Below are 13,442 nucleotides of genomic sequence, written 5' to 3'. Positions count from 1 at the left end.
TTAACAGCCAATAGAAAGCAGATCCAATTATTCATGTACGCAATATCCTTCAATGGCTTCTCATCACCTAAGTGGGAAAGAAGAAGTCTCACAATGGCCTGTGAGACTCTCTATGTTCTGGCCCCATATGTCTCTGACCTCAACTTCTCCTACTGTAAGTCCTACTTCACTTCCCCACACTGGCTTCCTCCCTCCTTTTAGGGTTACACTTGCCTCAGGGCTATAAACCTGCTGTCCCCTTTGCCTGGATGTTCCCTGACCTTGCTAATTCACTTCCTTTAGGTGCTTCCTGCCGTACTCACTGAGGACTTCCCTGCCTATCTTAATATGAAATCATAACTGGCCTGCTCTCCACCCCCAATACTCATTACTCCCTTTCCTGTTTTATTTTTATTCTTCATACCTTTCAGCATCTGACAGTGTATATTGTAACTCATTTATCTTACATATTTACTATACAGTAGTGCCCCCTTACCCACAGAAGTTATGTTCCAACACCACAGTGGATGCTTGAAACTGTGGATAGTACTGAACCCTATATATGCTATGTGTTTTCCTATACATACATACCTACGATAAAGTTTAATTTATAAATTAGGCAATTTCATGGATAGAAGATTTGTTCTTACCATAGAGCTTAGCAACCTCAACATAAAAAAAATATTTTCTTTGCTTATTAAGTCGAGAACTTTCACCTTTACACTTAAAGGAAGCACTTATGGCTTCTCTTTGATGTATCTGAATTGCTAGCATTGCTACTCTAGTGCTTTGGGGGTCATTATTAAGTAAAAGAAGAGTTACTTAAACCAGGCACTGTGATACCATGACAGTCTATCTGATAACCAGACAACTACTAAGTGACTGCTGGGCGGGGAGCCTATACAGCGTAGATATGCTGGACAAGGGATGATGTATGTCTCAGGTGGGATGGAGTGGGATGGTGAGATTTCATCACACTACTTAGAACGACATGCCATTTAAAACTTATGAATTGTTTATTCCTGGAAGTTTCCATTTAATATTTTCAGACTGCAGTTGACTGCGGGGAACTGAAATTGGAAAGTGAAACTTTGGATAAGGGAAGACTACTGTGTTCCCTTTTTAGGCGGCAACCCCATGAGGGTAGAGGTCTTGTTTGGTTCATTGCTGAATGCTCAGGATCCAGAACAGTACCTGTCCCCAGGGAGCAGTTACTAAGTATTTTCAGAATGAATACATGAATCCACTATCTTTTACTTTATGTCTTCTTCCCACCTCTTATACTTCACGCTATCCTCCAGCTGTGGCTTTAATTCCATTTTTGACCATTTGTTCCTTCTGCTTTCCTATTTCCCAATCCTGAATCATTTGCATCTACTTCCCTCTCTTACTTATTTGGCTTTGTTTCTCTTATTTGTAAGAAGTGGGTCATGTTCCAGTGCCACTGTTTTTCCCCTTACCATTTTGTTTTTCCCCTCCTTAGCTTCTGCTCTAGCTCAGTGAGGTTCACTTCTCATCTTTACTATTATAATTTTCAAATCCTTACTGTATTATTTCCAAAGCAACATAAGATACTATGTGCTGTGTATAAGAAAACAGCTGTGGATGTGGCCATAAATTGTACAACCCAATGTTAAGAGGGAAACAGTAAAAATGAAGTATGTTATGAAATGTGAGTGATTGTTCCATAAAAAGCTATGGTTCAGCAGTATTTAGGGACGTATTTATTCAACTTCTTATTTAATGTCTCAAATGGAGATTCCTATTATTGATCTTGTGGATCATATATCATGCTTAGAATGACATAGTGCTGGGGTGTAATCCACAAATGACTGGCAAGTAGAATAATATATAATACAGGTATATAGTTACCTGGTGATAAATGTCCTCTCATTTACGAAGATCCAAGAAGAACACTGGTGAGCCGTCATAGTTATCTTTACTCTCTTTTTGAGATCATCTGAGGATACCCTAAAACATCAGAATAATATTAATGGCATGTTCCTGTGATGCATTCAGAAATTAGTTTCTGACTTAAATTGAATTTTTTTTGTTGTGTCCCTAGTGTGTAAAAGTATTTTGGGGGCGTTTTAAAGTAGTGTTTCATGTATGGGCATGAGGGTTGGGTTGGGGAGGGAAGAAAAGAGACACTTTTTTTTTTCTTCTTTTTTTTACTATGTGCCTGCCGTGGATCTTACACTCTGTATGTGAGCCATTTTATAGGCCTTACCTCATTTAATTCTCAAACTATCCCAGTAAGGTATGGGTGTTACTACCTCCATTTCAAATACTTAGTAAATAATGGAACAGAAAATTTGAAGCAAGGCCTGAATGTTTTCAATGCCTCTACATTTTTCTTTTCACCAACATTGTTTTTCCAGTTTGGAAAAGATTATACAGATTAATTTTTTTTTTTAATTTTCTATAAATTGGTCCATTCTAAGATTCTATTCAGGGATTTAAATATATATATATAGGAACTAATATTGAGCACACATGAGATGTTCTCCAAAATCTTCAATTATAAGAAAATAAGCTTAGGGTTCAGAGTTTTAACTATAACTCGGTTTGAGTGAGTTTCTTAATGGCATTCTCTAAACTTCTTTCCATGATTGTTCATAAGATAGCTTGTTTTGGGAGCAAGTGATAACGTGTTGTTTTCTCTCTTCTCCTACCCCGCCCCTACCCATATAATTTTAAGATGTTTAGATGTTCCCCTCTGTTCTTATTACTCAATATGTGCTTTTGAGAAAAATCCATTTTATCTCTTTTGATATCATCTTCCACCTAAATTGAAAATTATATTCTTCATATAAATTGGGGAAAATAGTAGTAAAGGAAGAGGAAACATACAATTCAGTTTTGACAAATTCTAAAAAAAGATGATAAAGAGGACGTATGAAGAAATATTAGACAAGCCACAAATGTACACCTTGACATATCGTCTTCCCCTTGGTAATCAATTTGAGAGACTGACAACTGTGGGATGAAGAGACAGAGAGAGGGAAAGGCAGACAGGGGCGAAGCATTATTTTTATGAAAGTACAATAGAAACCACAGTGTTGGCCCATGATAAATGCTAATGATTTTAAAATTTATAAGTGAAATCCTGGATCAAAGTTATGCTGATAATCACTTTACAGTTGATGGTTGTATGAGCTATGCTCCTAGTAATGAATGTATCCAGTGTGTCCAAATTTGGCATAACTCCTATTATAAATAGTCCTATTTCTGAATTTTTAGTATTTGATTTGGAATACATGCTAAGATTTTTTTTTCATCTTATTCACATTTCTGATACTACCAGGTTTTTGTTATTTAAAAATTATCCTCCTGTTCCATCTCTCTATAAATGCACAGATGTGCTTGGGGTGTTTGAAGCTGTCCTTTCCTGCTGCAGAGCTTACTTTTTATTGAGAAGTATAAAAAGAACAAAAGAGAAGCCACATGAGGAATTCTGTCTGGCTGGAATAATGTTTCTGAAGCCTTGCTGTTTTTATAGTTCATAGTGAAATTTCCAGAAATATATGGAAAAAAAAATAGATGTCTTGCTGTTATTGTGTTTTAAAGTAAAATTTCCAGAGACTAGTGGGAAAAAAAACCCAGTCAGTTTTAAACTTCTGCTTACTTAGCAGCTCAGTGTTATTTTCTTTAAGAAGATATTAACTTCTCAAAGGCTTCTGTGACCCAAAAAAGACGCATTTTGCAATCACTGAAATTTTTATGGCAACATGGGAATACAAGATAGCTAGAGTAGAGAAGAGATCGTAGGGCAATATTTGGAGGTGTGAAGAAAAGAGGAGCCTGTATTATGTAAGCTGAAAAACGACAGAATCAGTGGCCCAAGGCAAGGAAAGATGGGCCAATGTGGGTAGTCTGTTTTGGGGTAATTCTAGAAAGAATTTTTTCCTGTATGATTCTGTGCAAGGAAACATATTCCTTGTATTACGGAAACTCAATCCAAACTGGCTGAACCCTGCCCAGTCCTGCAAACATAATTTTAAGTTTCCAGGCAGCTGAAATCAAGCTTGGACACGCAGGATTGATTAAGTGTGACATAACAGCTTTTAAGTCTCCTTCAGGCCCTGGAAACTGTGGTCAGACATGAATAATATCCTCCTTTATGTCTTCATATAAATGGCATTAAGGTATAACCAGAGATTTAAAATATAATAATTTCTAGTCATTCCATTTTGCAGAAATTGAATATTTAATTACCATTACTTTAAGCCTATGCAGTCATAAGGAATATAGCCAAAATAAAAAGGTGGCTGGAGAGACAAGATCAGTTATTTTATTTTAAAAAAGAACAAGAGGGATTGCTTCCTTTCCCTTCTGAATCAGATTATTTTGGTTGAGGTAAGGTGTGTGGAAGGCATTTCATGTCATTTTTCTCCAGGAGAATACCGATCTAAAAAAATCAAAAAAATGAGGGAAAGAAAGGAAGGAAGGAAGGAAGGAAAGAAGGAAGGAAGAAAGAAAAGAAAAGAAAAGAAAAGAAAAGAAAAGAAAAGAAAAGAAAAGAAAAGAAAAGAAAAGAAAAGAAAAGAGGACGGAGGGAGGGAGAGAAGGAGGAAGAGGGGGAGGGGAGAGATAGAGGAGAAGAAGAAGAAGAAGAAGAAGAAGGAGGAGGAGGAGGAGGAGGAGGAGGAGGAGGAGGAGGAGAGGGAGGGAGGGAGGGAGGGAGGGAGGAAGAAAGAAAGAAAGAAGCTATTCTCACAAAATTCCTGATGCATATTTTTCCTCAGCCCATTGTTAGTTTGAAATTATATAATCTATTTGAAGGCTATGAGCATATCTCATCAGGCATACATAATAGTCTCTAAGCTGAATGCTTGACTAGTTTCCTTTTATGCTTTTGCCATTATGATTTCACATCATCTTCTTGTCCACAAGCTTTCCTGGGATCTCATTCTTAGCCAATACAGCCCAGGCCCCTTAACCTGACATTCGGACTTTCTGTAATCCCACCCAAACCTACCTTTTCAAACTCAAAATTAAAGTTTTCTTTAACACCAGACTGTCTAGTCTAATGGAATTCCATACCACCGAGCCTCTTCTCACCAGTTTTTTCACATAAGAGGACTTTGGTCACTGCAGGTCCAGGTTTCTGCTTCCTTCCAGTCTCTGCTCAAATGGGACATTATCAAGTCTCCCATAGCCTATTATCTACAGTGCTGTGATGTCGTTTTCCACATTCCATCTTGAATTGATATTATCAATTTATGTCTTCTCCTTTCCTACTCATATCCTCTTGCTCAAAGACTGTTGCCCCTCTAGTTGGGAATGTCATCCTCTTTGATGTCGTATCATTTAGAGGAAGGAGATTTCATGGAGAGGACTCACGTTCAGCAAAACGGGTAAATTAACTCTGTAGAGCAGAAGCTACATGAGCATTTCAGACACAGCATGCTCTATGAACCCAACAAATTCCAGTTACTCATTCACAGGATTTAGTCTGGCTTTGCTTATAAAACCCTAGCTCTCTATTCTAAAACCTGAGTATTTCCCCTAGATTTTGTCATTCTAATCACCCACAGAAAGAGTTACTGATGTGCCCTAGTGCGTTCCTCAGTGGTCACCTTGCTGCTCAAACATGACTTTCTTCTTCCTGGATCCAGATTGTTTATCATTTGTTCCTTTAATTCAACCTCCCATGTACTTCTTCTCCCATATTCCAATAGTTCATTTTCTTTGTTTGTTTTCTCTGCCTCTGAACAGCATTTGACAAGGTTGATTGTTCCCTCATTTTGAAACACATTCTTTCTTACAGCTTTTGAGACAAAGCAGCCACCACAACAATCTTGCCTTGTTTTCTTGCTGTCTCATTGGCCTCAACATTTTAGCCTCCTCTGCCAACTCTTCTAGATGACCACAAAACACTTGTTTGTCCTACCAGTCTGTCTGTGGCCATCCTCTCTTCACTCCCTATACTTTCTTCCAGGTAATCTAATCCATCTCCAACCCAGCCTATCTGCTGAGATCCAGACTCATGTCATTACCTAGTTAATCTCTACTTGGATGTCTAACAGGCTTCTCAACATCAACATGGCCAAAACAGAAACATGGACTTTGTCCAATGCTCCAGAATGCTTTCCTCCATAATTGTTTCCTTTTAGCACCAAAAACTAAGACTCAGTCTTATTTCTAACTCTTTCATCATAACCAGATTCCAATCCAAACATAAGTCCTATTGATTGTACCTTAATATATAACCTGAACTCAAAAGCTTTTATTTTCAATGCTGCTACTTTGAGCCAAGCCACCACCATCTTTCTTCTGGATTACTGCGTCAGCCTCCTGACTGGTTTCCCTGCATCCCATTGTGACCAGTATTCCATTCTCCTCACAGCATCCAGAATGGTAACTCTAAAGATAGAATCAGATCTTGTCATCTCACGATTAAACCTTGCAAAGACTTCCAACAATGAACTAGCATAAAATATGACCTCCTTACAATCACTTGCAAGGTCCTGTCACTGTCTTAGTATTCACTCCTTTCATTATTTCCCTCATTGGTTATATATCATTTACACTGGCCTTCTTTTTGGTTTTCAGTCACTCCCTAAGCTTATTCCTGTCTCAGGGATTTATACTTGCTCCTCCTCCTACTTGGAGCTTCTGTCCCTTAGACTGTGACATGGCTGCCTGTTTCCCATCATGAAGATCTCAGTCCAAGTGTCTCTTCTCTCAGAGGCCTTCCCTAAGCAAGTCTCAGTCACTATCACATTAGTTTCATCTAATTATGTACTAACATCTGAAAAAGGATCTTATTTATTTACATTGTCTGTCTTCCCCAACTGCAACATGAATTTCTTACAATAAGTGCTTTTTAAATTTACCTGTATACATCCAGCTCTTAAAATTGTACCTGGAATATGGAAGGGATTCAATTCATACTTGTTGAGTGACTGACTAAATGTAAAGTTGAAGATGTGGCCCAGAGGATTAAGTACTATTTATAAAACTTTTCTTGACCTCATAGTTAACATTATATTTTAGCTGAGACTAGAAGTTGGAGATATCTTGTACTGAAGAATCACCAATGGAAGCTTCTTACAATAAAAAAGTGCAAATTGACAGCGATGGGCTGAAGAATCATTGAAGTGGCTTCCTGATTGGCTCCTTATTTGTATTCATTAAAAAAATAGCTAAAGTATCATTAAAGATGGCAAACAATAGCTATGTAAACTTGTGACCTATGCTGAAGTAAATCAGACGACTTCAGATGTGATGAAAGAATTTCAAAAGCCTTTACATTGTTCTCTGAACTTAGGAAGACAGTAGAATTGAATTTATAGAAGAAAATAAAAATGGGATAAAATTTTTGTGAATAAGCAGTATATGCTAATTGAATAAGAAATAATACTGACCATGTCTGAATCTAAAATACGGCTAAAGAAAGTATTCAGTCTCAATACCTGAAAGGTAACAATGTGATTTGATAAGTCATTTTATTGTTAATTGCTGAAGTGAAACATATCTCTATGAATTCAAATAGTTTCCCCTCTCCATTCCCATTACCCATGATTCATAGCAAATTAAAACCTGGAAGGGCCCTTGTGACTATCTTTTAAATTATAAAGACCTGGTGGATTTAAGGGTCTGAGCTAGTTTCCTCAAAAGGCTTAAGAGGAGGATAACAGAGTTCATGACTAGCAGAAATAGAGAGGAATTATGAAAACAGGTAAAAGCACAGGTCTAGAAACCTGGAGGTCTTAATTTGGAAGTTCACAATTATTTTGGTAGAACATAATACACATGACTTGAGGAGGAAGATAGTTGCTACAAATCTATGTACTTTCCTGGGAGGGTGAATTGTACAGGGCTCTCCAGTCCTGGGGCCAGAGCTTATTGACTTAGAGTGTGTATGAAATAAGATTTCTTATGTAATAAGTGTGGTTGTTTACTTTTTCATTTTGTCCAGACAGAATGGAGCTCAAGAGATAAGAATTATATGGTCAGCAATTAAGTCCTGAAGAAATACACAGTCCTGGAAGTACTAGGTTGGTCTAGGATCACGTAGACCTATGTGACTCAGCAGGGAAGGGAGGAGACTAAGTAGGTAGAATTGGTCTGAGCAAGAAGACAGGACCAGGAGCCTGAGGAGGCAGAAGGGGAGTGCTGAGTGTGCAGGCAGCAGTGAGACCTGAGAGCATCAGAGAGCATCAGAGAGCGTCAGTGATTCACCTCCCTCCACTCTGTATCCTGCCTAGATGTGGGCTTGCCCTCACTGGCCATTTACCACAAGGAAGCCGGAGGATGGAAGGGGAATCCAAGCCCCAATTAACTCAAATGGGCCAGGCATTTAAAGTATCTTCTTGTGCCCGAGCATGGATTAATTAAATGGTTACTTGTTTAAAAGTGGAAAATTTGGTTCACTCATTTGTATAGTCAACAAATATTTCATGAGTTCCTTCTTTGGACCCAGTCTTGTGCTAACCACAGGAAGTATAGCCTGTATCTGTATCTACAACCCCTTATTTCTGAGGCCAGTGGGTGCATTCAGTGTCAAGACAGTCATAATTCCACAATAAGCTAAAACAAACAAACAAACAAACAAATAAAAACACACAGGTATCAATTTCTCTATATTCCCCAGCCAAAACAAATTTTTCCTGCTGTTAAACTTTCACAGGAAAATGTCTGCAGCTCTCTAATTACTTACTGCTTTCCTCTCTATAACTATATTTTATTTTACTCAATTTGACTATTAGTTCCTTTAGAATAAGATTACTGCTTATTTCAGTTTTGTATTACCTACAGTGTATATGTATATTACACACACACACACACACACACACACACACACACACACGGGCTGTAAAAGAATTGGGACTCTCTTCTCCCTTTACTAGGCACTGGGATGATGATAGAGAAGTTGTCCTTCAAAGATTTCAGCTACTAAGATAACACTCTTATTAGTTAAAAAAAAAGAAAAAAAATATATGTATACATATATATATGAACAAGTATATAGATAAAACATATATAAAATAATGAATATATTCAATATATGGGGAGATATATTAAAATAGTATAATTGAGAGCTATGAAAATGAGTGATAATTATTTTCTTTTTTATTCTATCTATTTTTTAAATTATGTACGAGGAACATATCTTACGTAATATACACCATCAAAAAAACAGAAAGTAACACATTAAAACAGCAAGTGTATATTTCAATTATTAAGTAAGATTATATTAAGGGCTGTACATATGGAGTTTCTTTTTCTTATTATTGTTTTGGCCCTAATAAACAATTAAAAGTTACAAATAAGTCTTTGCTTCTACTAAGTTGTATACAAAATATAAATCTAGAAAAACGCTTGCTGCTTATAAAATTGTCCTAATGCATTCATATACAGTTACTCATATTTTGTAATTATAAACATATTAGGGCATGCTTTCCCCACAATTAAAATAAAATAAAGAAATTTTAATATTGAAAAAAAAAAGTTACAAATATGTATTCAGCCCCAACATAAAGCTCTAAAGAAAATAAAGTTTTCTCCAAGCTCTGACCTGCAAACTTGAAATAGAGAAGATCTATATACAATTACATCATTTTAAGGACGTGAGAAAAAAAATCTATAATTTTATCCGTCGTCCAATTCTTACAAAACAGGAAAAGAGTCAAGAAAAGTTTGGTTTCTGGGAAACATCTCACTCCATATTTTTTCTAAGAAAGGTGTCTCATTTGCATAGATGGGAATAAACGTTGAGAGTTAGAGTATAAGAGTTAGAGTATCAAAACTATCATTTATTAAGTGATAGTGATAGCAGTTAGGAATTGTTTGTTTTGAGATAAATAGAAACGTATTACAGTGCTTGAATTAAAGACAGGACTAAACAGGATGTAGTACCTATTTGGCATGAACAACCAGACCTCTATGGCAGCATGCCACTGCTGTCAGTTCGAGTGGAATCTAATTTGAAATACCAAGCCATTAACATTCTATTGCATATTTACACCATGCTAATAATGCCATGTGCATTATTCTCCCCAGAGTGCCCTCAGGGGAGTGAGAAAAGCAGGAGCAGTAGGAGAAGCAAGCTAGTTTTAAGCCATGTAAGGATTTGATGCATCTTGCCAGAACTTAGTCTGGGAGGGAGATGCTCAGTCTGGTAACAGCATCTTCTGGAATTCTGCTGTGGTACAACTCATGGATTTTCCACTTCATCTGAGTTTCCAAGAAGAGATTCTAAGGTTGACTTCATTAGAATCTTGACTCATTCTTCCTGTTCATATATGGGCTGCTAAAGAATTGGGACTCTATTCTCCACTTACTAGGCTCTGGGATGATGATGGAGAAGTTGTCCTTCAACCATTTAAGCTACTAAGATAACACTCTCATCACTTAAAAAGGAGACATTTTCATATTCAACTACTGAAAGCAGTAGTATTAGTTTGGTACTTGAGATGATATTATGAAGTGATGAAATCACTATATTTAATAGCTTTGAAAAACATAACATTAATTTTTGCAACAAAGCCTAACTCTCTCTAACTCTAGACTTCAGTGCAAAAAGAGACTATTCAGAAGACGTTCTTTCTCAGAGGTTGTATTTTCAGTTGACCCATACTTGAATATTTTTAAAAATATAAACTTTTATATGAAATGCATTTATCTCTAACAATCCTAAATTCCCTATCTGCATTGTAACCAATGAATCTGTATAAGTAAATTGACTGTTAGCATTAGATTTCTATTTCAATTAAATGTATAGGATATTTCTTATTTTAGGAAGTTAAAACAAATATCAGATATAAATTTTTGAATTACATGTTAAAAGACATGTTATATACATGCTATACTATATTGAATATAATTGGAAAAGTTAATTTTTTTAATTACCATTATTTCTCTCTCGCCCTCTCTCTACCAAAACATTTAATAGTTTATTATAAAATGTTATATGCATTAGAAATAGTAGAAAAACATATGTATACTAAAATAGATTTTAACCAAGAAGATTTACCCCCAGTTATGTGATTAAATAAATTAATCTCAAATTAATCTCAGATATGGTTAAGTAGATTTATCTCAAGTGAGGCTACTATGCATTGTTTTGACATATGTCTATTTAGAAATATCAAAATGAAATAACTTGGTTTAAGAAGTTCTAACAATACCTATTTGGCCTAAAGATATATTTCCTTTTTTAAAAACTGTTTAGTGAAGAGGAGTACTATAATTTATTCTAAATGGATATAATTCTTTTATAAGTTTTCAGCTAAACCACACTAAATGAAATCAGACCCTAGAGGACAACAATAAACTTCATTTTGGTTGGCTTTAGAATTCCATTCACCATTCTCCAGTCAATATCCAACTGGAGAATTTAAGTACATTGGAGAATTTACTCTGCAATTTGAAAAAAGGAATCCATTAAAACAATGATGATTAAGCTAAGATCAACTGCAAATCATTTAAATGTTTTATATTAATAAAAATATAAAATGTCATCAATGGAAATACTTTGCTAGTCACAGCTACCAAGTTTGTCCCTGCCTCAAAATTATCATCACTGATAAAACTAACAGCAATATTAACAAGTCCCCTTTAAATAAAATTTTATAAAATAAGGTCATTTCCCCGTAATTTAAGTTTAAGAGGTGAACACCAATAAAATACAGGTATCATTGTTTTATATTTCTTGACCATCAATACAGACGTAAGTCTACATCACTTTAATATAAACAGTACAAAATGTGCTGCAATATAACAACACGGACTCTATGGTCTAATTTTCTCAAAATTATTCAAAGGCAAGCTGTCTTATAAAACTCAAATGTCATGGGCTCCACAATACGGGATTGTGTGTAACTCTCCTACTATAAAGTTGTGTCTCCTTTTTAGAAATAACAGATTAGCATAAACGGGATTTTTCCAAAATAAAAGTGATTGAGTAGAAAGTAAGCTTGAATTTGCCGCCATGTACTCAATTTGAAAAGTGGCAAGAAGCCAGAAAAACTTCACTGCCACTCAGAGAGGTCATGCTTTGCTCACTTGCCATCTGTTATGTATCCTGGATCCACTCTGGAAACCAGCTCAACTCTAGTAACTCCAGCTCAGCTCACACTCCCTGATCTGGATCCTTTGAAGAGCAGCTTATTTCTTAATGCTAATAGGAGGAACCGTTTATAGAATACTTGCTAAGTGTTTAATTCCCATCAAAGTCCTATTGGCAGATCCTGTTAGGATGCTTGTTTTACAGATGACAAACTGAGGCTTGGATTGGTTAAGTAACTTGCTAAGGAACAAAATACTAAGTGGCAAAAGCCAGAATTTGAACCTATGGCTCTCCTGCTTCAGAATTTGTATCCTTAACTCAGGGGATCCCACTTAATTAGTTATGTTTATTCTCTCATTGTGGTGAGGTCTTAAATTATATCAGAAATCCTTTTCAACTTTTTCTGGGGAGTAGGGTGTGGAGAATGTCTCTGTCACTTTGTGGAGACAAAAGTTTAGCTGAATCCTTTCATGTCTGCTCATTCAATACAACATTGTAACCGTAAGAAAACTCAGAGAAAGGTGTCAGGCAGAACTCTAATATCTAGTAATGTGCAATTCCAGGTAAAGTGCTCATTGAGCTATTTCCCTTGAGGAAAAGGGAGAAGGGCCTCAGTGTCCACACTGACCTCCACACGCCCTTCCCTCCCTCCCTCACCCCCTCCTTTTCCCCCTCCCCACATGCTTACCTCAGTCAGGAATAGGTATTCTGAAAAAATCAAGAGGGAAAGTAATGTCTGGGTTTCAGGCTGCTCTGATACGTGCACACATTTACCTTGGCTGCCTGTATGGATTCTGCTTTCTAATAACTTGACCTCAACTTGACCTCAGCGAGTGGAGTAAAGGGGTTCTTTCCCTACCCCCATTTTTCACCTGTTGTTCACATTGTGAGCCGGAGGAGCCTTTTCACCTTAGTTGTTGAGCTGAACTTGCTTCACAGTTTGCTCCCCTGTTTGGTCACAGACTGTCGGAAAGTCAGTGCTCACTCACCTGTCACAGCGCAGGTCGGTGCCAAGTGCTGGAGGAGGGGCGCCCCCGGCTTACCTGAGCACCGCTGGGGCTCTGCTGGCACTGCCCCTCCACACTCACGGTCATCAAGCCCAAGAAGCAGTTAACTATTACTCCTTTTCGCCACCGCAGGGAAGTGTCAGAAACCTGAGCCACTCCCTGTGCCTCAGTGCATGTTGGGAGTGTTTACTTTCTTTCCTCGGAGCAGCTGATAGGAAGACTCCTTTGCTCCTTGTCACACTTCTTGAGAAGTGAATTGACATTCTGGTTAACGCTTTAACCACTGAACTGGACTAATTCTAATCTCTACTTTCTAGTCTATCCAGACTGTAGAGAAATAGTCTATGAAAGAAATGACACCAATTAGGACTGACTGTCATCATTCACTTGTCTTTCAAAACTTTTTCAATTAGAAATTTCATAATTTTCCTTTTTGT

General features: G+C 36.9%; 1 protein-coding gene across 4 annotated transcripts in view; it reads right to left on the bottom strand.

Moving 5' to 3' along the window:
- Nucleotides 1-13,202, bottom strand: part of RASSF6 (Ras association domain family member 6) — a 58,290-nt gene extending 45,088 nt beyond the window's left edge. Inside the window, exons 1-2 of one of the 4 annotated variants that reach the window (XM_019720835.2) lie at nt 13,042-13,202; nt 1,852-1,950 (exon numbers count right to left, since the gene is read on the bottom strand). In XM_019720835.2, the coding sequence (XP_019576394.2) occupies nt 1,852-1,910 (59 nt within the window). In that variant the 5' untranslated portion in view covers nt 1,911-1,950; nt 13,042-13,202. Of the gene's footprint in view, nt 1-1,851; nt 1,951-12,870; nt 12,962-12,987 lie in introns of those variants that run through there. The other 3 variants (XM_074324460.1, XM_019720827.2, XM_074324461.1) reach the window with 3 other exon arrangements.
- Between the last annotated feature and the right edge of the window lie 240 nt (nt 13,203-13,442).

This window comes from Rhinolophus sinicus, linkage group LG02 (genome assembly GCF_036562045.2).
Source record: "Rhinolophus sinicus isolate RSC01 linkage group LG02, ASM3656204v1, whole genome shotgun sequence".
In the NCBI taxonomy this organism is placed as follows: domain Eukaryota; kingdom Metazoa; phylum Chordata; class Mammalia; order Chiroptera; family Rhinolophidae; genus Rhinolophus; species Rhinolophus sinicus.
Note: the sequence above shows the minus strand (reverse complement) of the source record. Positions and strands in the feature narration are given on the sequence as shown.